The sequence below is a fragment of the Vanessa atalanta genome, chromosome 9, assembly GCF_905147765.1.
Source record: "Vanessa atalanta chromosome 9, ilVanAtal1.2, whole genome shotgun sequence".
In the NCBI taxonomy this organism is placed as follows: Eukaryota; Metazoa; Arthropoda; class Insecta; order Lepidoptera; family Nymphalidae; genus Vanessa; species Vanessa atalanta.
In genome coordinates, this window is record NC_061879.1 from 8,071,511 (window position 1) to 8,098,714 (window position 27,204).

A 27,204-nucleotide genomic window follows, 5' to 3' on the forward strand; every position below is an offset into this window, starting at 1 on the left:
ACAAACATTGCAAGTTAAATGAATACCTCTTAAGTGGATATTTTCGAGGAAACGGTTCCTCGGCTCATCAACCAGTGCAACATTTATTTCAAAATTTAATTTCGCTATAAGATAACAACACTTGGAGGTGTAATTGAGTATAGAGTAGGGATTAATTGAAGCAGAAATGTATCACAAGTGCAGGCTACCCGTGGTGCAAAGCGACGCAGGCGCGTTAATACCCACATCGCAGTCTCGGACTTTCTATCACTAGGGACACCCGTTCTGATCTCGCCGGTTCCCGCGCGATCTGTAACGAAATTTAAATGGTACTTTTAAAAAACGTAGTCTTTGTCGTAGCGCGTTTAAAAATTTATAACATTGTTCCGAGTTTGAAAACTTTAGCTGTGAAGTGATTTCGACGGTCTTTTGTATTTCCTACTTTTGTGTTCGCGAAGTGTATTGTTTTTTTTTAAGTGTTGCTAAGTGTTACGAAAAATTAAACGGGACTCGGAGTGATTAATTTGCTGAGTTGCGAAGTTGAAAACAGTTTTGCGGCTATTCAATATTATATTTTTGTATTAAGGACTGCTATTGTGCGGCATCTTTATTTCTAAAAGTGATAAGAACCAAGTAAGTACTTGACAACTTTTTTTATGAATACTATTTCTAATATAAGGAATAATATTTCTTCGTTAAATGTTTTATAAATAATTGTAATATTTAAAAAATATATATTTACTTGGTGGTAGGGCTTTGTGCAAGCCCGCCTGGCTAGCACCTGTACCACCCACTGGTCAGCCTACCGCCAAACAGCAACATTTAGGATTGTTGTCTTTGTTTTAAAAGGCTTTTTTGAGCCGTTATAAAGGATGAGTGAGCCAGCGTAACAAGGGACATAACATCTTAGCTTCCAAGGTTGGTGGAGCGTTGGTGATGTAAGGAATGGTTAATATATCTTACAGCGCCAATGTGATAACACTTTACCGACAGGTAACCCATTTGCCTGTCCGCATATTCACACCACAAAAAATATTATGCTTCACGATGATATATGTTTTTAAACCTATCAAAATTTTATTATATTGGAATAAAATCTAAGCTCTACGTTCCTTGGTTACAAAATTCAGATATATTTCGAAACATTTTTTTTTAATATGTTTCTTAAGCAGTCCGAAAGTTGGGGTTTAAGATATCTTTCTATCTTATCACGAGGGCTTGTATGTATAAAACAAGACTAGTATATGTATATAATTGTTTTTATGTGACTCAATCTCATTTGACGTCATAGCGTAGTGACAGGTATTATAATAGCTAGTATTTTTTAAGCATTACGCAATGTTGAAAATTATATTTGTATTATTACTATTAATAAAACAGAGTTGTTCAGTTATCAGTCTATATGTACAAAATTTAGATTTATTAAAAAATATATTTTTTTATTATTTTCATACGGGAAATAACACTTCACTTTTTTAGATTAAAGGCTCAATTAGGAATTTCAGGCGAAATAATTTAGGTTGCTCTTCACATTAATTATATTTTATCCTACCTACACGAACGCTGTTATTTTTATATTTTATTCTCTAAATTAGTCGAGTTGGTGGATCTATACTATTAATTTTAAAACAAGCAAAACCATCGATATACGTTGTGTGTTATATAATATATATATATTCCCACACAAACATACATACTCACTCACACTCATATACACAGGCATATTACACTTTGGTTTGGTTTAGCTTATTTCTATTGCAGAAAATTAGAATAGACTATATACATTTAATTTATTTGTAAAGGAAGATAGGACCCTCCTAACACAAGTACTAGTCCTTACTAGTAACTTACTACGTTTTGGTTCCTAACCCGTTATATATTAAGTATTGTACACACAATAAACATTTTTATTTATTTATTAATATTTCTATTATTCCTCATTTTGTAATTTCTTTTTTTTTATCTTTTTAAAAAGGCATGTAACGAAATATAGTTTACAAATGCCAATCGTTAAAGATTTATTGTAAAATAGAAATTCGAACTGCTTCAGCAAAATAGTGTTAAAACAAATCAGGAATGCTTAAGATTTAACAAGATTATATATCAGTTGACATTTTCAGTTGGGCTTTGTTTTTTATTCGTCCACACGTATGCGATGTGGAACACACGATGATACCACTATAAACCAATTTTACCCGACTACGACGATGTCGAAGGGAGGGTTTTGTGATTTCAGACTTTTAGCTTGTATGTTTTTGAGCAGAACCTCTAATCTATTTATCATAATTCGTAAACGAGGTATCTTTACAAGCGTCTGTATCGTCTGCTGGTTATCGGCTATGTTATATGAAATCTACATTTTATGTAGCGCCTTCTTGACATAAGTAGAATAAGAAAATATTAAACGTGGCGTTATGTGCATCAAATCGAATGGGTTAATCAGCGTATTTCAAAAAAATATATATCGACATTGAAAAGAAAGTAATACAACACCACTATATACATATTTGTTTCTCAAAAGTATTATTTTGTTACTTACTATCATTATAACGTATTGTTATAATGTAAAGTAGTAAAAACATTTAAATAGTACGACAGCGCGATTTTTAAGACATTTTCTACCTCGCACAACCGCTCTGTGGAACCAGCTTTCGCCGGCGGTTTTTCCGAACCGATACGACTTGGAAACCTTTAAGAAAAGAGCGTACTCTTTCCTGAAAGGCCGGCAACGCACCTGCAAGCCCCCCGGTGTTGCAGATGTCCATGGGCGGTAGTAGTCATTTTCCATCAGGTGAGCCTCCTGCTCGTTTGCCACCCTATGATATAAAACAAAAACGACCTTCGTGGTCGAGTATTGTGGACACCGGTTTTTATGGGTACGCCACTCCGAGATCCCGGATTCGATTCCCGACCGAGTCGATGTAGAAAAAGTTCATTAGTTTTCTATGTTGTCTTGGATTTGTGTGCTTGTACCTAGTACCGTCGTTACTTCTGATTTTCCATAACACAAGTGCCTTAACTACTTACATTGGGATCAGACTAATGTTTCTTTTTTTTATGGCATTAGTTGGCGGACGAGCATATGGGCCACCTGATGTTAAGTGGTCACCACCTCCCATAGACAAAGGCGCTGTAAGAAATATTAACCATTCCTTACATCACCTATGCGCCACCGACCTCGGGAACTAAGATGTTATGTCCCTTGTGCCTGTGATTACACTGGCTCACTCACCCTTCTAGCCGGAACACAACAATACAGAGTACTGTTATTTGGCGGTGGAATATCTGATGAGTGGATGGTACCTACCCAGACGGGCTTGCACAAAGCCCTACCATGTATGTGATGTTGTCCAATATTTATTTATAAATAGTACAAACATTCAAACTCCTTGGTGGAGCAGAAATGATTAACGGAAAAACAAAATAGAGAAACCAGAAATGAGATATTTATAATATATAAATATGTTATTATCTCGTAAATATTATTTTAAAATATTTAGTAAGCTTGCAATTTGCGGGATTTGTATTTTTTACAACAACAGTTACGGTTTCGACATTCAAAAACAATATAAAGAAATCTTCCTTTGTAATTCTCGTTGTAGTATTACTTTTGTAGTACTACCAGCTGAAACTAAAACTCTCTCGCAAATAAAATACTGACGTCAGCATACTCGATGCAACAATATCTTATTCCAATGGTAACATAAATAAACTCGACAGATATATTGCATTCGTCTCGGGATCGCGAACACAGAATTCAAATTTTAAAAATAACTCAGTCCAAATTTAAAATATTTTTAAGTCGTAGTCTAAAATACGGGCATTCCTTTAGTGCTGTTCATTATTATTAGTCTGCATTTCTGGAAATGTAGGTTTATCTTTTGAAATACACTAGAGACCCGCTCCGGCTTTGCATGGGTGCAAATTAGTATTAATCATATAATAAATAAGAAGTGCACATAGCAAGAAAATATTAAGTAGGATTTTTTATTTTATAAATTGTTAACGTTTATTACAATCATAAATGAGAAACATGAATATTCATTTTATTGTGAAACATAGATATATCTAAATTTGACCACAGCTAATAGATTCATATTTGGGTAATTTGAACTGCCGAGATCAAAATTAAATAGCACAACCCGTTCCGACTACGTATTTCGCAGCGAACGTTTTTTTGTTTTGTTGTATATTATTTAAAATTATGATGTAATCTAAAGTATTCAATCGAACGTTATAGCGCGATGAAATGTTTATATTAAATATTAAATGTAATTTACATATTATTCAGATTTTTTAATTGAATAATAAATTGAAGAATAATTACTTCAAAAATCACGTATAGATTTTTTTTAATTTGTATCATGTATAAATAATTATTATGAATTTAGCTTGGAATAGCAGATACATGTTATCTCAGACTTTTCTGAAATACTTAATCCAGATTGTTCTGGTTTATTCGAGGAATTATTGGTCATTTACGCGAAGAAAATGGCCTACGACAATAAATACCTATTATATATAACATATAATATTTTTATAATAGCAGTTCCTATAGGTTTTCAAAAAATAAAATTATAATTTTTATGAAATTTTAATAAACTAAACTAATATATAATGTTATTAATTATTATTAATTATCCCATGTTAAAAGTTATAGAAACTTTTAAAAGAAATGTTTTTTTTAATACCAATGAATTTGTAACTTCAACCTCATGGAATTGTTTTGTTTTTTCTATTTAATGTTATATAGCCTAGCTTTGGTCACAAAAAGTTAACTAACCGTTATTCAATGATAAAACGCACGAATAACTTAATAGATTTAAAAGTACAAAATACTCTTTATTGTTTACCACAAATAAAAGGATTTATCTATAAGTACAGATAGCAGCCAAAACAAATCAAACGATATATTATTTTCCAATCGACATTCTATAAAAAGCAATTTTTAAAATTATTTCTCATTAAAGGCTATAAATTATTATAGAATAAATTCTGATCAACTAAATTAATTCTACTCGTCACATTCCTTTGAACGTACCAAAAGCATTTTTACAGAAGAATTTGTTGTTTCAATAAAACTATCCGAAGTTAAAATGGAAAAAGCGTCTGAGAAAGGTCTCCAAGAAAGATTAATCACAAGTTTCAATTCTTATTTAAATCGAATGAAAACTATTACGTATTTTGAATGATATTGGCACGTTTTTGGAAAGTTATTCTAAGAAATGATAATTATTTAAGTTACGCGCATAAGTATTCTTAACTGTGTTAACATTATATTTTTCTTTTATTATTTCTATTGGTACAATAGAATGTAGATACATAAACGTGATTCGCATTAGCGTTGTGAGAAGTATATTTCATATAGTGCCATCGTCTACTTTGTGGTAAGTACGTATTATTAAGTAGTCTATTTGGTCATTAACCTACTATAATCAAATGTAAATGCAATTGATTAGTGTGTTTAGATGTTCTTTACTTTACCATAGCCTATCTCGTTGGTCTTGTACAATTCTTATTAGTTCCTTCCTTCCGTAGATCCTGCGTTTTTGGTTCAATTCCAGATCTAACCTTTCCAGAGCAACAGTAAGAACTATTTTAATTAATCTATCAAGAAACGTTCAGTAAAAGGCTTCATAATTGTCTGATAAGTGGTAAACCCTTAAAAAGGGGAAAACCCGTTCCTGCACCTGAATACTCCTCGGATGTGAAGGATATACTAATCCTATCGTATCATGCAGACGAATTATGAAAGTAAGGAAATAGATATTGCTCTCTTTGCGTTTATATTTGTGCACTACAATATATTCAGCAAAGTTGCCTAGACTCTGAAAAGAATGGCCACAATGAGCAGGGCTAAAACATTGCTTTATAGCACTCGAAAGATGCTACTAAAATTTGGTATATTTATGGACACATTTATTAGAACAATAAAGAATATATAATTTCGATACTATACAGGACATGTAAAGAACTTCATGAATTCCATGATATTGTTTACGAAATGACTCATGAAACATAGAAGGATTTTTTGAATATTGTCTAGATTTAGTAATGTCAGTATAACATATTAAGCTTTAATACATTAAAAAAAATACAAAACGAAATACATAATACTTACGTATATTTTAAGTCATAACAGTTACAAATATTGTACATCCCTACATTATGTATACCCATTACCATATTTCGGATTTCGTTCGAGAACGAATTCTGACAGACTCGCTTGTGCAACTTGAACTATTTTCATTTAACAATAGTGAATTGCAAAAAATGTAATACCAGCTTGTACGAGATCTACAACTGTTCCTTTTTTTTTAATCCTGATATGGTATTACAAGTATATGTACATCAACACTTCAAATTGCATCCTTACTCTTTTGTTTTTTTTTTTTTTATTATTTGTAATTTGTGGTTAGATAGATGAGTAAGGCAAAAATTTTAGTGGGATATATTTTAAACTACTTGATGAACTGAACAAGAAAATATTTATATTTCTTACAATGCCAATATGGCAGCACATGTAACCCTATGCCTTTCTGACTTAAATTAAAAAAAAACTTTTTGACTTATGAGCTCAATATTTTCTTTCTCCGTTAGTTTCATTATTGATAATTAATTATTGCAATATAAATATGGCTGTCGCTTTATTTTTTTCTGATAGACAAAATCAAAGTGAAGGAAATAATGTTTGAACTTTTGTAAGTGTTACCAATATCAACTGGGTCGACATAACGACTCGCTTATGCTTATATCTAGGCCAAGAAAGGTCTCGAGCTCCCAGCCAATATTTGCTTTGTTCAGATTTTGGCATCTATCCTTGAGAGCTGTCCACGCCAATAAAGAAATTCAAAAGAGAAGGGTGTAGCTTTAAAGACAGATAAGGCATGCTCCAATTGCATGCAATATGGATAGCGTAATTTGAATGCCAGAGAATTATTAAAAATATTTAGCATAGAAAATAGCATAGAATATTTTATACAGTAATCAGGAAGTTATTCATTAAATTTTATAAGACGCATCAGATTTCATCAAAATGCGAATAAAACATTTAAATTGTTTTCTCAGATAAACGTAAAACACCAAAAGGTCAAAAATAGATTTTTCATCGATATATTTACCATCAATATTTATTTTCAGTGTCATATTTAGTTTCAAATAAGTGAGTGACCTAGTGTAAATTATTAAAGGTCTGAAAGCGATGATAACTAAGGTTTTATTATTAATAGTGTAATGAGAATATCAATCAAGGTAACTGATATCCAGACAGATGAGATAGATGAGACATCTGTATCAAAGGAATATATAAAAAATGTCCCCCAGAACTATAAAATATTTCATTTCAAGCTATTCTCCTAAAGTGTTGCCTTATTTTTCTAAATAACATTGCTGGTATAATCTATCAAAGTCTAGAGATTTCTAGACAAAGGGAACACTTTAGGTCTTGAAGTTGGTTACTCTTTAATAATTCATAGATGATTGATTATTTTTTCGCAGTATCTTTTTATGTATTAAACGTAGCCAAGTAAAATAATGAGGTCTTCACCTTTCGTTTATATTATATCTTTTTACTGCACTGAAATAAAGAAGATTACGGCTGCTATTTTCAGAATTAAACTAGCTAAGTGTGTGTAACAACACAAGTGCATTATCTTTCATTATATTTTATTTATTCTCGAAATCCAAGGGCACGACAACAGTACGACTGGAAATAATTAAGGCGCACGACCAACGAGACTACGAGATTTTTGTAGCAAGGGCGTATACATACTCTTAACTTGCAAAAAATTGCAATAAGAGGTATTTTATATAAGTGATCTACTGAACAGTGTATAGGTAGTATACGAGTAGGTCCAGTACAGATCCCGAGATCTTGGAGTCGATTTCAACAACAAGTTACTTGGTTTCCTTTCTAGAAATAATCATGCCTAGTCCAGAGTAAGTTGATTGGCAGTACTCTTCTGAATAAAGAAGTAAGGTTTGAAATAAGCGAAGTAATAATCAAATCAAATCTATTTTATTCAAGTAAACTTCACAATTAAGCGTTTTTGAATCGTCGAAATTTAAATACTGCTAATGTTCGTCGCTTCTGATTGCTCTCTCTCTCTCTGATTGGATATATAACAAGCAAAATTACTATTCTTTATCTTGAGTTTAGAAACAGCACCGTCAACGTTTATATCCAAAGTACGGTAATAGCATGAAGGCAGATAATGTACGAGCACTTATGCGTTAAGGTGAATACTAAACTTAATATTTGACTGAAATTTTCCTTTGTATATATTTACATACATATGGATGTATGTATGTTTTATGGCTACAAAGTAAATTATCTTTTATAACATGATTTAAAGCTTTAACTCAATACTATATATTCTATATAATTTTATAACAAAATTTTATCAAAGATTTCCATTTCGCTTTGCCATTTTCATGTTTGGATATTTCATTCAGACGCGAGTGGATTAGAAAACGCCGACATTTTGAATTTAATTAAATTTGTTGCGAAAGTGAGTTCCAGTTTTTATTTCAATTATTATTATACACTTCTTGTTGTATATACACTTTACGTTTATTTTTATTCAAGTAGCAATGGTTCTATTTCACGTTGTGATGGAATCAATTGAAATCAAAACAAATGAAAAATGTCTTACAACTTTAACAAACGTTGTCGAACCAAGTATTAATACTTGGAACACATTTGAGGTTATAACAGATATTCGTTTTATTAAAAAAGACATAAATTATGATGATATTACTATTTCAACAGAGCTATTCGTTTACATTGCTTTATTAATTATATAATTAATATCAAGGCATTGTTTAGTACTCTAGTTATAGTATATAAGTTTGCAAAGTAACATATCGTCGGAAATCTTTTCTTTTTATTTAACAGTCACCTGACTTAGCTTGTAGATTCGTCATAATACTATGATAATTAGCTTGGAACATTTTCTCAATAATTAACATAGGTTAAGAATGATGAACGCGGATTGTTCTATTTTTTTTAATGTCATAGCCATACGATTAAAAGTTTTTATGTTAATATTCTTTTCGCATTTTTTTTTTATAAATATGATTGACTGGAATATACTAGTAGCTAATATCTATGGGCCACTGACTACCTGCCTGTCTGCTTAGTAACATAAAAAAAATGATTTCTTCATAATATTTAATGTGTTAAGTTTTATATCTGCTATTATAACTTTTTTAGGATTTTAACCCAATTTTGTAATTGGTTTGGTTTTATGTTGATTAGAAGTTTCTGTACCCGTATACTATAAAGAGCCAAATAATGTCACTTAATTTTAAAATTATTTTATTTAGTAATAACACAAAGCCATAAAACATCAAATAACAGAACAAAACACTCAACAATATTTACAGTTATTTATCTCAAAAAAGGATTTCAGCGAAATAACAACCACCCCTTATCCGTATTTACCTCACTGTCTACTAATACAGACATTTGTGGCTCTAAAATAGAATAACTAAATCAAACCCGGTAAAAATGACCTACACTAATTTGTTATATTAAAACAGAAAGTATTATAATATATAAACCACTCAGGCCGTTTTATTTTTCGTTGGGATATGAATATACCTACTATTAGTACTGACCTCTATGTTTTAAACATTCATTCACTATAAAGAATTTGGAAATTTAATTTTCGTTTTCACATACTCGATTTTTTAATACAAACATTCTACATATTTTTAATACAATATGGTCATCAATCTTCACATTTTTATAATTTATTTTTAATAAGAATTCTTCTTGGGATTGGAATTTATTTGTAGCTGACACAAAAATAAAACAGTACACTATCTCTGATATAAACGTGGTTTACGAAAAATAATTTGGTTTGGAATGCTAGTACAACAAAATGTTTAATACTTACCGTATGGAATGTAAAACAGAATGTAAAATAAAAATCTTAGTGTAAGAGATAATACCGCCTTTTAGCTATTACGATAGATTGAAAACTCCAGTGGAATATTCGTTTGTCATTCTTTGTAGGTAGACTCAGCTTCCCAACCGACGCGATTAGGAAGGTAAGATAGCTAACTGACTGATATTGTTCCATTGGTATATTTTGCATATTTTCATAGTATATTACTTTGGAGTGATGTTACTGATATATAAACTATATTCATTCATCAAAAGGGAGCCGTTAGGGCTGCTTACAATTTCAGAGTTCGGGACTGTAAATTTTTTTTTTAAAAATTATATACTAACTGGGTATAATAAATTTGGAGTTAGTATTCGTTGGTTTTCATGCAGAAATAGTAATAATTCAGTTATTGCATATATGCAATAATATATGCAACACTTTGTCGAAAAGGAGTAACTGCTGAGTTTTTTGTCGGTTTTTCTCGGGAGAATCTACATTCTGAACGTAGCTTTAAATTTAATTTCATCATATAAAATAAATTCAAAAGTGCTCGCAAGAGTCTTCTTTAATAAAGTTGTATCTTAAAAACAAACGATGATGACGTATAGTGTTTATTTATGAATATATTTTCTGTAGTTGTTCCTATGTACTCTTGAGTATTTTTTTGAATGAAAACCTTTTTTTATGCACTTTTTAAAGGAGTTGATGAACGAAATGAAGCTGACGTGCTTTAAGCATTAAGTCTGCTCATGTAATCTATGATGAAAGTGGTCCAACACCAAGGACTAGCAAAAAAGTCTACCATCATACGTATAGTTTATGATTATCCTGTTATTAAAAATAGCTTTCGGGTTACCTAAACCTATCTGAACAAAATTTTGCAATGCAAAAATATATTAAAAAAAAAAAATTATGTCCGCTTGAATTATAGAGCCATTCACTCACAAAGTTTCTTCATGTTAATAAACTACACGTAAAACTCGTAAAAAAAAGGTTTTCGACAAATTTATTTTTTATTTTTGTGCTATCTTTCCTGTAATGTTAATCGCCTCACGCACGCTAAAATATCTTGTAAGTACGAGCATCACTCAATACTAATGAACGCCGATTATTTAACGTGGGTCACGCCTTCATGAACGAATAGATACTTCTACGCTGCTTTTGATGTATTCAAAGAAATCACTAAGATCAAGGAAAGCATTCTTAAATAAATCACCCCCTACCGAGCTTAATCGTAATTCCAGAGGAACGTAATCGTTGGTGAAACTTATTAATAAATAAAAATAGTTTAGACGCGATGTTTATTATTAAATTTAGCTTTGGTAACGTGACTGTATTGCTGAACAGTTGCTCGTGTCATAAACAATAAGATACGAACACTGAATAGTGCCTCATAAAACAAATGGGATACAAAACTAACGTTATCGTCTTGGCTTTCAGAAATATTTTCACCTTATGTAACACTAGATATTATTTACCTACAAATTTATTAATACATGTAAGCAAAAGGTACTAACTCGTATTCTATGTATGTTTTTATCGTATTGATAAATCATAAGGACCAATTTTTGATAAAAGTGTTACAAAGTGTATAGGTATTTCCATATTAATATTATAAAGGGATAAAATTAGTTTGTTTGTTAGGGAGTAATCTTGGGAACTAATGATTCAATTCAACATTATTTTCACTCGTAGAATACGAAATGATTCCTGGATGCTATAGAGTATGAAGTATATTTATATTTTTCTTTATTAATAAATTACACTCAAGCGAAGCCAGTGGGGGTGGGGTGATTTGTTAGTCAATAATAAAGACGAACAGGGCTAATACTAATGTATTAAAGATTTATTTTTAAGCTACGCTGTTTAAGACATTGTTTAATTAAAGACCATTTGAGTCAAGCTTTATTATATCCAGTGGTTTGCAGTTGACATCCAATATTTGTAGCGTCGTTTTACTCAGTATCGAGAATATTTAACGTCCAGTACGATTAATCCGAGAATATTTGATTTTTGAATACAGTGCGGTTACAACTTTATTTAACGTATACATGAATTCCATAAATATTTTTTATACGTTAAAAGAAATCCTTCAAACATCGATATGCCTGAAGTGGTTCTCGAAGTCTATACAAAAATGATTGATGGCCATCGAATCGACGGTACTTTACTCTGAGAGAGTTATTACGAGGCTCACTCACTTTGCACTTTTATACTAATAAGACGTTTGATAAATCGATCTGCACTATCAACTTTAACGTATATTTTAAAAGTAATTTACCGGCTATTAACTCCTTACGCCTTCGTTAAATGAAAACTGATTAAATTATATTTTATTACTCAGATCGGATAACATGAAATACAGAAAAATTTGCTTATTTAAAAAATGATTGATTTAACTAATAAAGCCAAATATTCATAGAATGAAAACAAAAATATTGTTTACAATAAAACATAAACAGCACAACTAAGGTATTGGTCAAATATTTCATCGCAGCCAAATTGAAGATGCCTAGATTTATACGATGAAATTTAGTTGAGAGTTTTCCATTTTTCAATCAGATTGAAACAATTTAATCTGAAGATATACATATATATATATATATATATATATATTCGTAGTGAGATTTATCAGCTTTAAAATTTTTGGATGTAAATTATTTTGTAACACATCCCAAGTCAATTATTCAACTTTTTATTTTTATTTTTTTTAATTAATGAATCGTACATAAAATCCATATTAAATGTAATTCTAAAATTAACGCACATTTTGTACAAAGATTTATTTACGTTTAATTTAAAATTTTCAGATTTATTTTAAAGCTTATTTAAATGTAATATTAAAATGCACAACGTGACAATATTGTATTCGTGTAATAAATAATACAAGCTTAAACCGACATAATGATGGTTCACTAATTACGATAAACCTCAATACAACGATGGTGTTTTGTATTACAGCGATATCCCCAGTTAAATTATTTAATAGATAGGAAAACAACACTTGAATACGGAATGTGGTTGGTAATAAAATATTTCCGCGAATAACTCAATTCGAATAAATCGCTTGAAAAGTTTAACCACGCTTTTGTTTCAGGAACGGGAGAATTATATATAAAGTGTTCGGGATTTTTTTTGTTAATTCGTGTATGCAATTGGAATTTATTATAAAATAGTTGTGTTAAATAACTTGTGGCATTTTTGGACCAAAAAGTGCAATACATTCTATGTCAGACATAATTTACAAAATATTTTTTTTTTATTTTTTTTTTATTTACAAATAGTGAGTTCATAGAGGTAAGCGCACTATGGAAATAAAGCGATTGCCTCCGAATATTGAAACCGAGAGAAAAATCCCGCCGAGTTTTATTCTCTAGTCCCTCTCAGGTCACCGTTTTTTCTTTTCAACATCGGTTGTCACTTTTACTTTCAATAAATGAATGCTTCTATAAGTAATTTGAATTTGTAATGTATTAGTAAATGACTTACTTATTACCTTAATCACAAAATCTATTGTGTATCTGACGTCTTCAAGATTCTAGTGAACGTTCGAGAATAGTCAATCGTAAAATTTAAAATAATCGTTAAGAAATGTTTGGGCGTTAAATGATATTACAAAAACCATATATATTAAGACGATTGCACATCTTGGAATGAAAGAATTACAATTACAAAAGAACATTAACAAAAATCATTTTAATCTTATATTACCCGCAAACACGAACGCATTTAAAATTAAAATTTTATTTAGTGCAAATAATAATTTTATTTTTTATTTAATCAGGTGTATAATATTAGTGGTAAGTCTACCTTTTTATATAACTTACACATTTTTTTACAAATTAGCCCAAGATGTTTGTAATTCACTATTATCTCTTAGGATGTCTGAGAAGTAGTACTTTGTCTTTAGATATATCGCGTATACTACTATCTATTGTAGAACAATGAGCGGTTCTGATTGTGTAGAGCTTCATCTAAGAACAAATTGGAAACTCATCGGATAATTCCAAATTCAAATATCAAAAACTAACTTAAGTTCAGACGTTGTATTGATTCTTGCATCCTTTATTATTATAACTTTCTAATTCTACTATATTCTGGTTTTTTTATGATTATATATTATAGATTATAGTTTTCATGATTTAAAATAATATGGATAGAAATATATAATGCCGAGCAAATTTCAACTTTATTATATTTAGGAATAGATGTTATTTAATTAAACAATTTTCTTACTGGCTTTTTTATAGTATGAAGGCGAACGCATTAATAGAACCCTGATGGTATATAGTCACCATCGCCTATTGACATTGGTGATGTAAGAAGTATATCGCCAATGCGACACCAACCTTGGGCACCAAGATGTTACATCCTGTGATTGTAAATACACTTTAAGCATTTTTTTTTTTAATTTGATTTATTTTTTATACGCATCATAAAGTGTATTTTAAATATAAAATTTTAAGCTGCAAGATATACAATACATATTAATTACAATAAATGTCAAAACTGTCATTTCATAGTAAGTGGGTCATGCAAATAATAATGAATAAGGCTGTGACTTAACAGAGACGGTCACCGCAAGTATGATGGATAACGGAGGAAGTCATCTGTCTTGTTTACGCGGACGCCGACAAATTGGTACATCCCCGCGAACGGTAATGGCACTAATATTTTATGCAGGTTCACAGAAATTCCAGGTGAATGTAGATTAAAAATAACTTTATTATTATTTTTATTTGGCGTTTATCTGTGCTGAGAGGGCACAGATTATTTTACTAATGCCACATGCGAGAGTAAATTTATTAAAAAAAAATATATATATATATATTATGTACAAATGTATGAAAGTCATCTCATTTACATAAGAGTATAAATTTTATTACTATTCGCAAGACATGCAAAATGTAGCGAATTGTTTCTTTAAATATTGCTGTATTACAATGCAATTATTTATTGATCATTGTAAGTAACAAAACCAGTACAACTTGGCTAATCTTAGCAATCATTGTTTAGTAATCCGTCTTATTTATTCGAGAGATAGATGAAAGGAATTGAGATGAAAGTGTTTATGTAAAGATGATTGAATTTATATCATTGTTTTTCTTAAGATGTTTTAGACTTTTCTGTAAACAACTTAGTATAATGCATAACGAACAAAATACAAAAACATAACGAACGAATTTTTAATAATTATTAATTACACAATTGCCATTTTTATATTTCTGGATTCCGATTACATCTACAATTATTCTATGAAATTTTACTACACGAGTTATAATTTTCCTAACATTGCTCGATTGTCATTTTTCGATAATGGCGATATTGACACAACAAACTATAGGGAATTTTCACATTGAAACGGTTGCCACAAAGGCACGGTGCCGTAACGCGTTAAGCCTAAACTCTATACGTAAGGTATACGGTCGCCCAGAGGCCATAGTCGCAGTATTGTTAAGGTAACAGAGTGAAGACGTCTTGTTCATTATTAGATGGAACGAAGACAGTATCCACTATTGTATCGACGTCGTTAGCGTCTACTTCGTAACATACGTGTCTTCGATTATAATGGATCATACAATACTAGTTTGTTTGACATTATGTGATGTTCAAAACGGCTTGTAATGATAGCGGTTAAATAGCATTTCTCGCGCTTGCCTATGTCGTGTTGTTCTTGTATGTATATGAAAGCGCCTATAGTAGTCATAACCGCGTTGATCCTTCTTTGTAGTGGATGAGGACGCCGTATCTTGTGAAAACTGTAAAAGCTCATACACTACTTTATACGGCACGGTGACCGTACCGTGATATGGCACATATGGAATGAGAAAGGGTATTAAATCTGATTAAATTCTTTCTTTAACATTTTACGACACTCTGAATTCTATTAGAAAGTTAAGTAATAAGGCCCCTCAATGTTAGCGGTTATCTTTGCCTCGTTAGATCTTTTGTAAAATACATTAGTAATTCCTTTCATTTCTAATGCACCAATTCTAGTAGCTTCCTTTGTGTCTTTAATTGCGAGTACATACTACTTATCTTAGTAGTATCCTTGGATTGCTTGCATCTGCGCTTCAATTCTAGGTACTTGCATGTACAATGTAGGTACATATAATGTGTGTACGGTATCTCAGATTGTTAACTTAATAATTAAAATTAATTTATTATTAATGTATTTGAGTTATTGTTTTCGTATTTATTTCTAGAATTATCTAATATATAAAAACTTCCGTTTTGCACTTGACAATTTACGAATGGTACTTTTATAATCAGTCATCATTTTAAAATTTTATTTATTTTATTTATTCAGCTATCAAAAATTGCTTTACGAGAAATGGTCTGTCATAAATAATATATGTGATATCGGAATAATGATACACATACCGCTTATTAAATAGCAATGCTTACCAAAGTCTGACAGACAAATAGAAATATTGAATTGATTTATATTAAACAAATTAATAAATAATATTATATAGTGTACGCACCACGTTCATACAAAACGTCGTCGGAAAGGGGCCTAACGCCATAAGAGAACCTCATGTCGAATGCCAATAAAAAAATCAAATAAACTTATAATGGGTTATTAAATGCTGGTTCAAATAAAATAATAATAATTCATTTAGATGATCATTTATTATTCGAAAGGGGGACACAAAACTGTTCTACTTAAAACTAAGTCGTAAATTTACTCTTTCTGAAGCTTTCAGAGGCTCTCAAAATTTTAACACGAAACAAAATTCAACAGCGATTATGCTAAAATACTAAGTTTATCGGTTCAACCTGTTAAGTAGGCCAGAAAGATGACTTTGCTTAAACTTTATCGGGCATCCTTAGTCTCCTTAACTTGTATTTACGAACATACCATAAAGATCGAAGATGAAACCGAAATTAAAGGCCAAAACAAATCACTTTTTTGGTATCTTTAAATAAGAAAAATAATAATAAAAATAACATAAATTACACCATTTTATTCTTACTTGACGAAAACAGTACCATACTATTAACGAAATATTTGTATTATTAGTAACATAGCGTTTTATTTTAAGACAAAAACTTCATCATCTTAACCAAGTATCATTCCTCTATCCACTGTTCCTTGCCGGTTCTGATTAAATTATTTATGCAGTTTGAGAAAAGTTGAGTTTTATTTTATTGATAAACTACTAAATAAACTACTAAAACTTTATATTATTAGCGAGCGTTTTACATAAGGATTGCAGTATACTATTTTAATATTGTATCATAATATGATTTTTTTTATTTTTATTTCTTAGCATATGAAAGAAGAAAAAATCCGTTTCTTATAAATCTTATATTACTAAAAATATCCTTTTAAGTTTATTAAGTCGCAATAAAGTTACAAATGAATGGGACAAAATCGCTCTCGTGTTAACAAGAAATGAAACATGAAAGAGAGCCAAAGAATAAACTTCATTTGAATTTTATAACAACAATAAATAAAATTACCAAATATGGATTAAACTTTCTAAAGATGTATGTACATTGAAATGACATACTAAACAAGTTGATCGTCAGAAGACAATATCAGCAAATAATAGTAGGTTAGTAAATTGGCCTATTAAGAAAACATAAAGCTCACGCCAAAAAACATTGATAGATAAGGCATATTACTAATTACGAGATAATATTATAAATATAAAAAAAAGCTTTGACTTAGTATTTGCTGATTTCTAGACACGATAATATATATATATAAAAAATCATTGCACTTTACTGGCACTCTGTAATTGAAATAGTGGAAAAAAGTAACTACCGATGTTCTTTCTGGTTCTTCTCGGTAGAATCTACTTTCCGAACTTATAGTGGCTTTACATTAATTCATTGAATTTGTAATATTTATAGCAATTTTGAATAAAGAAATTATTTTTGGAGATGTCTATTGTACATATACATAATATGTGTTTGTTTATGTTCTTGTATATTTCTTCTACCTCGCACATCTTGAAGATATATACTGAATCCAAGTCAAAATTATTCTACAAACGAATAAAACGTTATTTTACCACGTGGATCATATTTTGTATAAAAAAGTATTTAAGGTATAAAAGTAGTGCCCATAATGAAATGCAAGGTTCGTATTTGAATGCTTACAAACAACTTACCTTAATTCACACACACATAGAATACACAAAGCTTTAACTAGATGAAATTCCTTATAAAACGTTGGTGAGCATAAAGAAAGGATTTTTCTGAATTTCTGTCTTAAGGGTTATATGGTGGATAAAGTTTTGTATGGAAATTCGTCATTTCTGATGTTAGAAACATGAAAAACGGTATAGCATTTGTTTTTGAAAAAAAAAATTAAAAGAGAGTGTATTTAAGGAAATTCATCATCTAATAGATGGGGATATCCCATTTAAAATTTCTGATACGAAACCAACAAAAAAAAAAATGAAAATTTATTTTACTTGTGTATTGCGGACTACATTTATTACTCCAAACTTTGTCAATTGTATTGTTGAAATCCTCTCAATGACAAATGCTCTGAGTGGAAAGGAAATAAAGAAAATTTCTTGAATTCTGAGGCTATTTTTCCGATAATTCTGACTATTCACTTTGAATTGATTAACACCAAACCAATGTATAATCACCTTAACGTTGCTCAGCGGATAATTTCATTAAATTTTCTCGAACAATTTGAAGCTCATGAACAGAGGCGGGGTATTTTAAATGAAATTTAATTCTCCTGCTCCTATTATGTAGCTAAACGAATAATTTTCAAGTGTTCCATGACAAAGCCAAACAAAGGAAATCGATAACGGGCGATTATAGTAACTTAACCGTGACGTTAACATGAAAATATATTAAATATGTGTTTACTGAGGAAACGAGCTCAGGTCGACGGAGAAATGATTGTTTGAATTATTAGGGAAAATCGGAAATTGTGTTTCTCCGTATAATTTAGGATTACCTTGAATATTAAATAAGCTATATTTTCTTTCATATACAATCTAGGCGGTAATAAAACGACATCATTGGAAAGTATCGTTTTAATCTCAGTTAAAAGGAAACGGAGCAGTACATTATTTTTGTTTTATTTAGCATTTATCATGTGCAATTTATTGAAGTATTTATTATTAATGAATCAAAGATATTAATAATAAATCTAAGTAAAAAAAAATATTGACTGTTTATAATTAGTATGGCTATATAGTGCTCGTGCGTTATGTTACCGGTAAACAATAATGTTATATTTTTAGTAAGTACAGCTATGGTTCGGTTTTAAGCAAATTAGCCGCTATAATTACGGTAATATGGAACTTTATAGTTGGTGATGTATGAACGGTGTAAGAAATAGCTTTTGTTTCTTCCAGTGTCAGCGTCTATTGGCGATAGTGATCACTTCATACAAGGTTGATTTTGCTCGACCGTTAAAGTTCAAGTTTGTACATAAATATTGTAACGCATTTTTTTTTCTTTTTTACTATTTTGCATAGTACGTACATTTGTTACGGTAATATTACAAAAATGCATTACGATGAACTGTACAGACGCTTCGTGGCTCTTGACTTTTTCAATTCATATACACAACTTTTGTAGTAGGTACATTGAAACTGTTAAAAATTAATAAAATTTTAATAAAAATAATTGCAGAACTCATTCATAAATATAACCATTTGATTAGTATCATTGATTGAAAATAAATAATAATAAACACTCGTGTATAAGCGCATTATTTTAAGTAACCATTTCAATATTTGCAGAGTAACGCTTCGCTGTACTAATAAATAACATTTTCAAACGACGAAGTAACATTAATCTCACAATTTTGACGTCGGTTGAAACATTTGACTGCAACCTACATACGTCTGGAGTCTATTTATTCTCAGCTCAAACAAAAGACCAAAGGTTTATTTGAGGAGTTATTAACGCAGTCTTTGTTTTCAGGAACGATGTACCCTTACCCTGGGGGCCTGTGAAAGCGATGGCGCGTACTACAGCCGCCTGCCTCTTTACGGTCCATTTTCTCTCGTGCATTATTGGTGAGTTATTTGTACCCGTGCCTTGTTTTATGAAACGTTTTAAGCGATTTTGACCTTTATATGACCATTTTTGCAACGGTGCCATTATGTAAAAACATGACGATTTATGTGTCAATTCACTGCGTACGTGACGAGCTGATAGTCGAGGATTACTTCTACAGAATTTTAAAATATTTTATTTATAATGTGAGTTTTGTACGTTTATTATGACGTTCGGATTAATGATGAGTATTATAATGTAGTAGGATTTTCTGGCTTACTTATTTGTTTTTTTTTTTGACGCAGTTATGACAGCTCGAGGGAATCGTATAAATGTATAATATTACTATAATGCTATGTAACAGTCAGAGGTCATATATATAACAATATATTATGTAAACGAATTTCCTACTTCATAAGAAACACATGGAATAAAATAAAAATAAAAATTATATATCATCCTCTCGACGTTTTCATGTCATTATTTTGAGTTCGTTTTTAGTTATAATACTTGTAACGTATTTTAGTGACTAGTTTATCACAGGATGTTCTCATTTTTTAAATCAAATCAAATGTATTTTATTCAAATTGTTAATATTTAAACACTTCAACAATTTCGGAAAGCCTCCAGCGAGAAGAAACGGCAATTCGCATATTTTCTCTTTTCAAATTCACAATCAGTGTACAATCAGTGTGATGAAACCCGAGTCTTAAACCAGGCGTTTATTTTCTAAAAAGTTTAATGAATAATAAGATTTGTTAAACCATTTATTCTTATTCTATTTTATCTTTCATCTATTTTAATCTAATAAATCGGTACTGCAAGAAATTGCTATGATATTAATTTACAATATATATTTTATTTTTAATTGACGACGCAATATGATTATGCTTATTCCGATCACGAGAGAGATAAATATAAATAAACAATTTTGCATTGGATTGACATAAAATTATTGGTCGAAATCTTTAATTAATGGAATTCATTATAATTTATATCAGTGAAGTTATTATCGGTACACTAGAAGTGAATTAAAAATGAAAATAAGTAGTTGAGCAGAATATTGTTGTATTATAAAGAAAAATGTGTCAATCAATGACTGTTTGTAGTGTATAATATAGCAGCCACTAGCATATGGCATGGAATATATATATCTAAGATTTGCTTATCTATATTTACTCTGTTATTAAAATAGTATAGTATAATATAAGTTCAGCTGCGTATTTTTGTTTATGTAATTTTTATATATATAAAATTAATTCAATAAAGTGTAATGTAAGTACTTAGTTATACTTTATTCTTGTAGGAAATGTGACCCTTGTCCCGTAATAATTTACAGGCTGTTACTTAGCGCCTTAAATTATTACCGGACAAAGACCTCCTCTCCTATTAAGGAGAAAATTTAGAGCTTATTTCACCACGCCGCTCAACTACCGGTACGGTGCCATTTAATGCGAGTCATGATAATAATACTCATAAGCTTATTAATTTCTCTCTAACATTCTAATGTAATGTAAGGTTGAGAACTCCTAGTCATAATAATTCTGTACTTGGAGGTCTCGCTCTTCCATTACTAATATTAGTAGTATATGCAAGAAATAGATAAACATAAATTTAAAAGATTGAAATAAAATTTCACTGTGAACAAAAAGAAAAGAAAAAAAAATCTAAAATATTGATTTTATTCATTGTAGACTATGTATGTGAATTAATACCAGTGCGCGCGCGCGTGTGTGTGTATGTATGTATATGATGTTTTTTTGTTTAAATTTTTATATGTTTTTAAAATAGAAAATTTACACATTTTCCTAGTTCCTACCACTGGTGGTGGTACAGTGGTGTCATCGACTTATGAGAATATATGCTTGATGGGTAATCAGTCAGTTCATGTTGCAAAGATCATCATTATACAATAAAAACAATGTAGGTCCTAGAAAACTATCTTGTGGTACACCATAGAAAAATTCACTCTGTAACTTTAAATTGATCTATTTTTACACATTGTATTCTATTTTTATTTTTTGCTTGCATTTTAGCCCTATATGCTCAAGCTTTTACGGATAGAGAGAGAAACGGCATCATTTTTTTAAGTCAAGGATAAGGCGTTCACCAGCGTCAAGTTGTTCGACATTAAAAGAAAAGAGTGATGGAATAGCCTCATCAGCTGACGTTCCTTATCTGAAACCGTATTTCGATTGGGTAATATCGCATTAAAGATTCATTAATTTTCTTAGATCTTAGATCAAATGGCAGGTGAAACAGGAGTTTGCCTACAATTACTTACATCAGTTTTATCCCACTACTACAGACTGGTGTAATAAAAGCATAGTATAAATGCGAAGAAAAAAAATCCTTTGTGAAAACAAAGATTGACCAGGTAGCGGAGTATAAGGACTATTTAACTTTTTGGAAGTTTCATAAATCTCATAAGAATGTTGTCACAGCCTCAGGCACTGTCAGATTTCATCGACATGAGAACAATACCTCTTTAGGAAAAGTATCCAATATCACAAAGGACTCTGAGAAAATTTCATCTAAAAAATACATTGTATAGAATCATCAACCGAGGTTTTTCGCAAGATTGTATAAAACCACGGTTAACTTTAAAAAATCAATGTTGCTAGTTATTTACGATTCTGATAGTTTGGAACAATCTATTAATTTGGTTAAGTTCATCTATCATAGTTACGTTTGAGTTTTTTAATAAGACAATTACATATACTACGTTATCTTTTATACGATATTTTTAGAATTACATTATTTGGACCAATTTTTTTTTTATTTTTATTGCGGTTTCATAGGCAGGGCAGGAGTTGTTCCTGGCTTAACGGTTTGTCATACATATTTTACTTTTTACCTGCCTACTATTTTCTTAAAGACACGTCCTGACATCGTTTTGGTCTTGGCTTTAAAGAGTTTTAACCATGTCTATACAGATAAACTTTCATGTTGTAATTAATAATAGATTTTACTTTAAGAATAAATTTATATTGAAGATTAATTTTATTAGTATTTAATAACTGCAAACACTTGCTTAAATATTGTATAAACGAGACATGTAGATTCCTTAAGGATGTTTTAGTTCAATCAGCAATTAAGCAATTGTAAGTACAGAATAAAACAATAAGTATTCCTCGGTTTTTATCAACGATCATCCACTACGACTAAAACTGACTGACTGACTAGAATTAAGACTTCGTTTTCATACTAAAATGCTCATACTTAACAAAATTGGAATCTAGAACTTGTTCCTAAACAGACCATAGACTATCAACTACACCTATAATACGTGTGATCATAGATATTTACTCTTTATATTTCCTTTTTGGTAGCAGTTACAATGAAATCGTCAATGTACTGATTGACAATATAATCGAAATCGAATGTAAAGTCTTTGCGAATTAGATAAAATATATATAATCAATAAATATTTGACAGTGTATCGAAAGTGTTACAAAATGAAGAATAAATCTGTTGAAAAAATATTAGTTAAGATGTTTTTAAATTTAATCGTCTGGCCTTAAGTAATAAACTAACCCGATATTCAATAAAATTTTAATTATGTGAATATTCACAATTTGTCCCAAAAGAGTGTCGTGTCATCAGTAATACTAACAGTACCAAAATAAATATAAATCACGAACATTTTAAAAGACGTGGCAAGAAATGGTTCGGAAAATATAATAGCCTCAGGGACCAGACGTAAATCCTGATTGTCAGCTTGATTAAGTGTTAAATTTTAAATTATGATCCCTTAGCTCGGTGACGTGACATTTCATAGCTTTAGCTTTTCATAGTTATAGCGCAATCTGATTTCAGTTGTAAAACAGATGTTTTCGCGAAGTCGATATTACTTTTTCGAATGAGTCTAGATATTTTTCGTTTAATTTCTTTGAGTACATTGCAAAGCCGCGGAATGGCCCAGTCGCTAGAACGCGTGCATATTAACCGATGATTACGGGTTCAAACTCAGGCAAGCACCACTGAATTTTCATGTTCCTTATTTATTTTATAAACACAATAATTAATCTCGTGCTCGGCGGTGAAGGAAAACATCGTGAGGAAACCTGATTTTTTATTTGTACATTATACTTATTATATACGTCCTTAAGTAAGGTAAATATTTTTATCGCTAACAATGTTTTTATTTCAATATCCTTATCTGGCTTTTAAATAAAATTAATTGATAATATATACGTGATAGAATAATACTTTTTATTTAACATTATTATACATTAGCGCTTTTTTTTTTAAATTAAAATAGAATTACCCCTTTTAGTATCTAGAAATAAACTTACAAAAAGTACCAACTTTTTCTAGGTTCAGGCCTTTATCATATAAATTGTGAGCAATCGGCTCAGCGGCTTAACGTTATAAATGGACTGACAAAATTACTAATGCATTTAGTTTTGCATTATTGCGTTGGTCTGAATATACCAGCATTTTTTTGTTGAATAATTATTTCGATTATTATTTAGGTAAACATAAGTTGAATAACAAAGGACTAATAATATTTTTTTTAAATCTTTGCCGTAACTCATGTAGTGTCATTCATAGAATTTGTATATTTGCAAAGATAGAAGTGATTCTATTTCTATTATTATTATTTCTATTCTAATTTTTAATTTTGGAACGAAGTTCTTTTACGTAGGTTACAATTCAGTGAACTGGCAGAAATCGTCACGAAAGGTAAAGGTCTAGACCTTACCCTCTTTTTATCTTTCTCTCTATCTCTATATGTTCTACGAGACGTCTTTTTTATAAATGGATCATATTTGTTACCTAAGGTTATGAAATAAAATAAATTTATCTTTATATACAATAACAAATGTTTGTATCCTCGTCTTCTATGCGTTCAAAAGCGTTATGTTGACATTTTGGTAGGTTCTTCCACTTATACTCAAGCATGATCCTAGACAAATAAAATAACAAAAAACGTCAGTGAATTTTTGATCTTAAATAAAATTGAAGAAACTTGAAGTTTTGTGTTGACATTTATTTTATCCGTGCGTCGTCCATAACACGGAACGCGTAGCGTAGTATGATAATTTAAATTTTTGGAAGTTTATGCAGGCAACCAATTTGTCGGAAAATATAACAAGAAAATAATCGGCTTTTCTTCATTATTATAGTCGTCGATTAAAATTGTGTATAAGAAAAAGTCTACCTACCGTCTAATATTGAAAATAATTTTAAAATTAATATATTATGTAATGTTTATTCTTGTTAATGAGATACCTTATTTTGTTTAATATGTTGAGAGTTTTGATAAGGGTGATCTATTTAGTCCATATGTGACTTACGTTATTTCGTGTTTTAAATGGTTTTTGGATAAAGTTATTTTTTATGATAGGGCTACGGAATGTCGTAACGAAACAATGTTTTACCCGCTTTTGGCTCAGCTCCCAAAAATGATTCAATATAAAAATCTGCTCCATTTTTTTTGACAGATACATGAAATCCATTAAAGCTATGTATGTATGTGGAAATGTTAAAAAAAAAGAAAAAAACAATTTATTTTATAAAAGTTATATACTTTGTATATTCCGGTACAAATCTATTTTTAACGACAAGACCTGTTGTGTGATTCTGCAAAAACCACGATAGGATTTGAAACAATTTTCATATCTGCTAGGTGATTCAGAAACCCGTATTGCGATTCCACATATGGAATTTGTAATGAAAACTCTATTTGGTATTCAGAAACTCGAATTAAATCTAGACTACCGCCACTTTGTGAGATTTTAAGTAATACGAACTCATTTTCAGTGAAAATGGTATTAATTGCCAATAATTGGCATTCTGTAACTCGATTTCGAAATTAAAAAATGAAACTAACCTCGACTTAATATGTCAAATTTAAAGTTAATACAATGTGACGGAAGGCTCTAGTGAAAACTCCAAATATATCTGATCTATTCAAAACGTGATCCTCTCGATGAAATAAAGCTACCTTGGCATGATACTATTACTTGTAAAGAGAGTTTTTCCTAACGTAAGTATACATAAAGTAAATTTTATTTTAATCATAAAGCAAATGAAATCATATTTATCTTGCAGTGACGAATTAATAATAATTAATTGCCAATGAAAGTTCAATGAAATATAGTATAATGTAATTAACAAAAACTTATTAAGCTTTAAAGGCCTTGATCTGAGGTTTACTATTACACAGATTTAAAAAAAATATATAATTGCAGATTTTTACATCAAGGGAAATAGTTTCTTCTAATTAATTACTATTTATTTTATCTTCTTTATTTATTTCAGTTGCATTGCAAATTTATATAAACCTACAGCTACTAATAAATACCCATTAAAGTCAACAATATCTTACTAAAATATATATGGGTATAATATAAATAATGGGTAAACAGATATATTTTACGACAACCAAACACCATGACAAACTACTTTGATAAAGATTTTGGAGCAAAAAGTAAATAATTGAATTCAATCTTCTTTTAAAATTGAAAAAAAAAGATATTGGATTCCTGCATACTGTCATGTCTAACCTACCTACACTTGGATATTTAATAACCACACAAAACAACAAACTATAACAAGTATTTCAAGTTAGTGGAATCTACTAAATCTAAAAGGAAAAGGCAAAATAAGAAATACATATAAAATGCATGTAAAAGTGTGTTTTAGTGATACCATTGAGGCTCACAGCATACCAGCATGGCTGAAAAAAATGTGAAAATAGAGGAACAACATCTGGCACAGGAACGTCAAATTTGACCGTGTTGTGCAAAAATGTTTTAACCCATAGAGCCACTAATAAGTGATGTTTAAAGCATAATATTTATGTAGAAAAAGAAAAATTATTTACCCTTTACTTATACTTTATGCTCAGTGAATACACAATTTTCAAGCGTCAGTAATGCGTCTCTTAACTATTAGTGGAACAAAAAAATTAACAGCCTATCAGTGTAAAAAAAAGTATTTGAAACTTAACTTTAGAGGTTGAACTTTTACAAACATTCAATTTATATTTTTAATTGTTGTAAAAATCTCTTATTGCTACATGATTTTGTATTTTACGAGTTTTATCCAATTACTAATCACCATTTTAAGAGCCGAGATGGCCCACTAAACTTAACCGATGATTGTGGGTTCAAACCCAGACAAGCACCACTGAATTTTCATGTGCTTAATTTGTGTTTATATTCATCTCGTACTCGGCGGTGAAGGAAAACATCGTGAGGAAACCTGCATGTGTCTAATTTCAACGAAATTCTGCCACATGTGCATTCACCAATGCGCATTGGAGCAGCGTGGTGGAATATGCTCCAAACTTTCTCCTCAAAGGAAGAGGAGGACTTAGCCCAGTCGTGGA

General features: G+C 30.2%; 1 protein-coding gene across 1 annotated transcript in view; it reads left to right on the plus strand.

Annotated features, from left to right (window-relative positions):
• The first annotated feature begins 267 nt into the window (after positions 1-267).
• Positions 268-27,204, plus strand: part of LOC125066362 (zwei Ig domain protein zig-8-like) — a 41,802-nt gene continuing 14,865 nt past the window's right edge. Inside the window, exons 1-2 of the mRNA XM_047674418.1 lie at positions 268-612; positions 19,788-19,882. Coding sequence (XP_047530374.1) covers positions 19,825-19,882 — 58 coding nt within the window. The 5' untranslated portion in view covers positions 268-612; positions 19,788-19,824. The remainder of the gene's footprint in view (positions 613-19,787; positions 19,883-27,204) is intronic.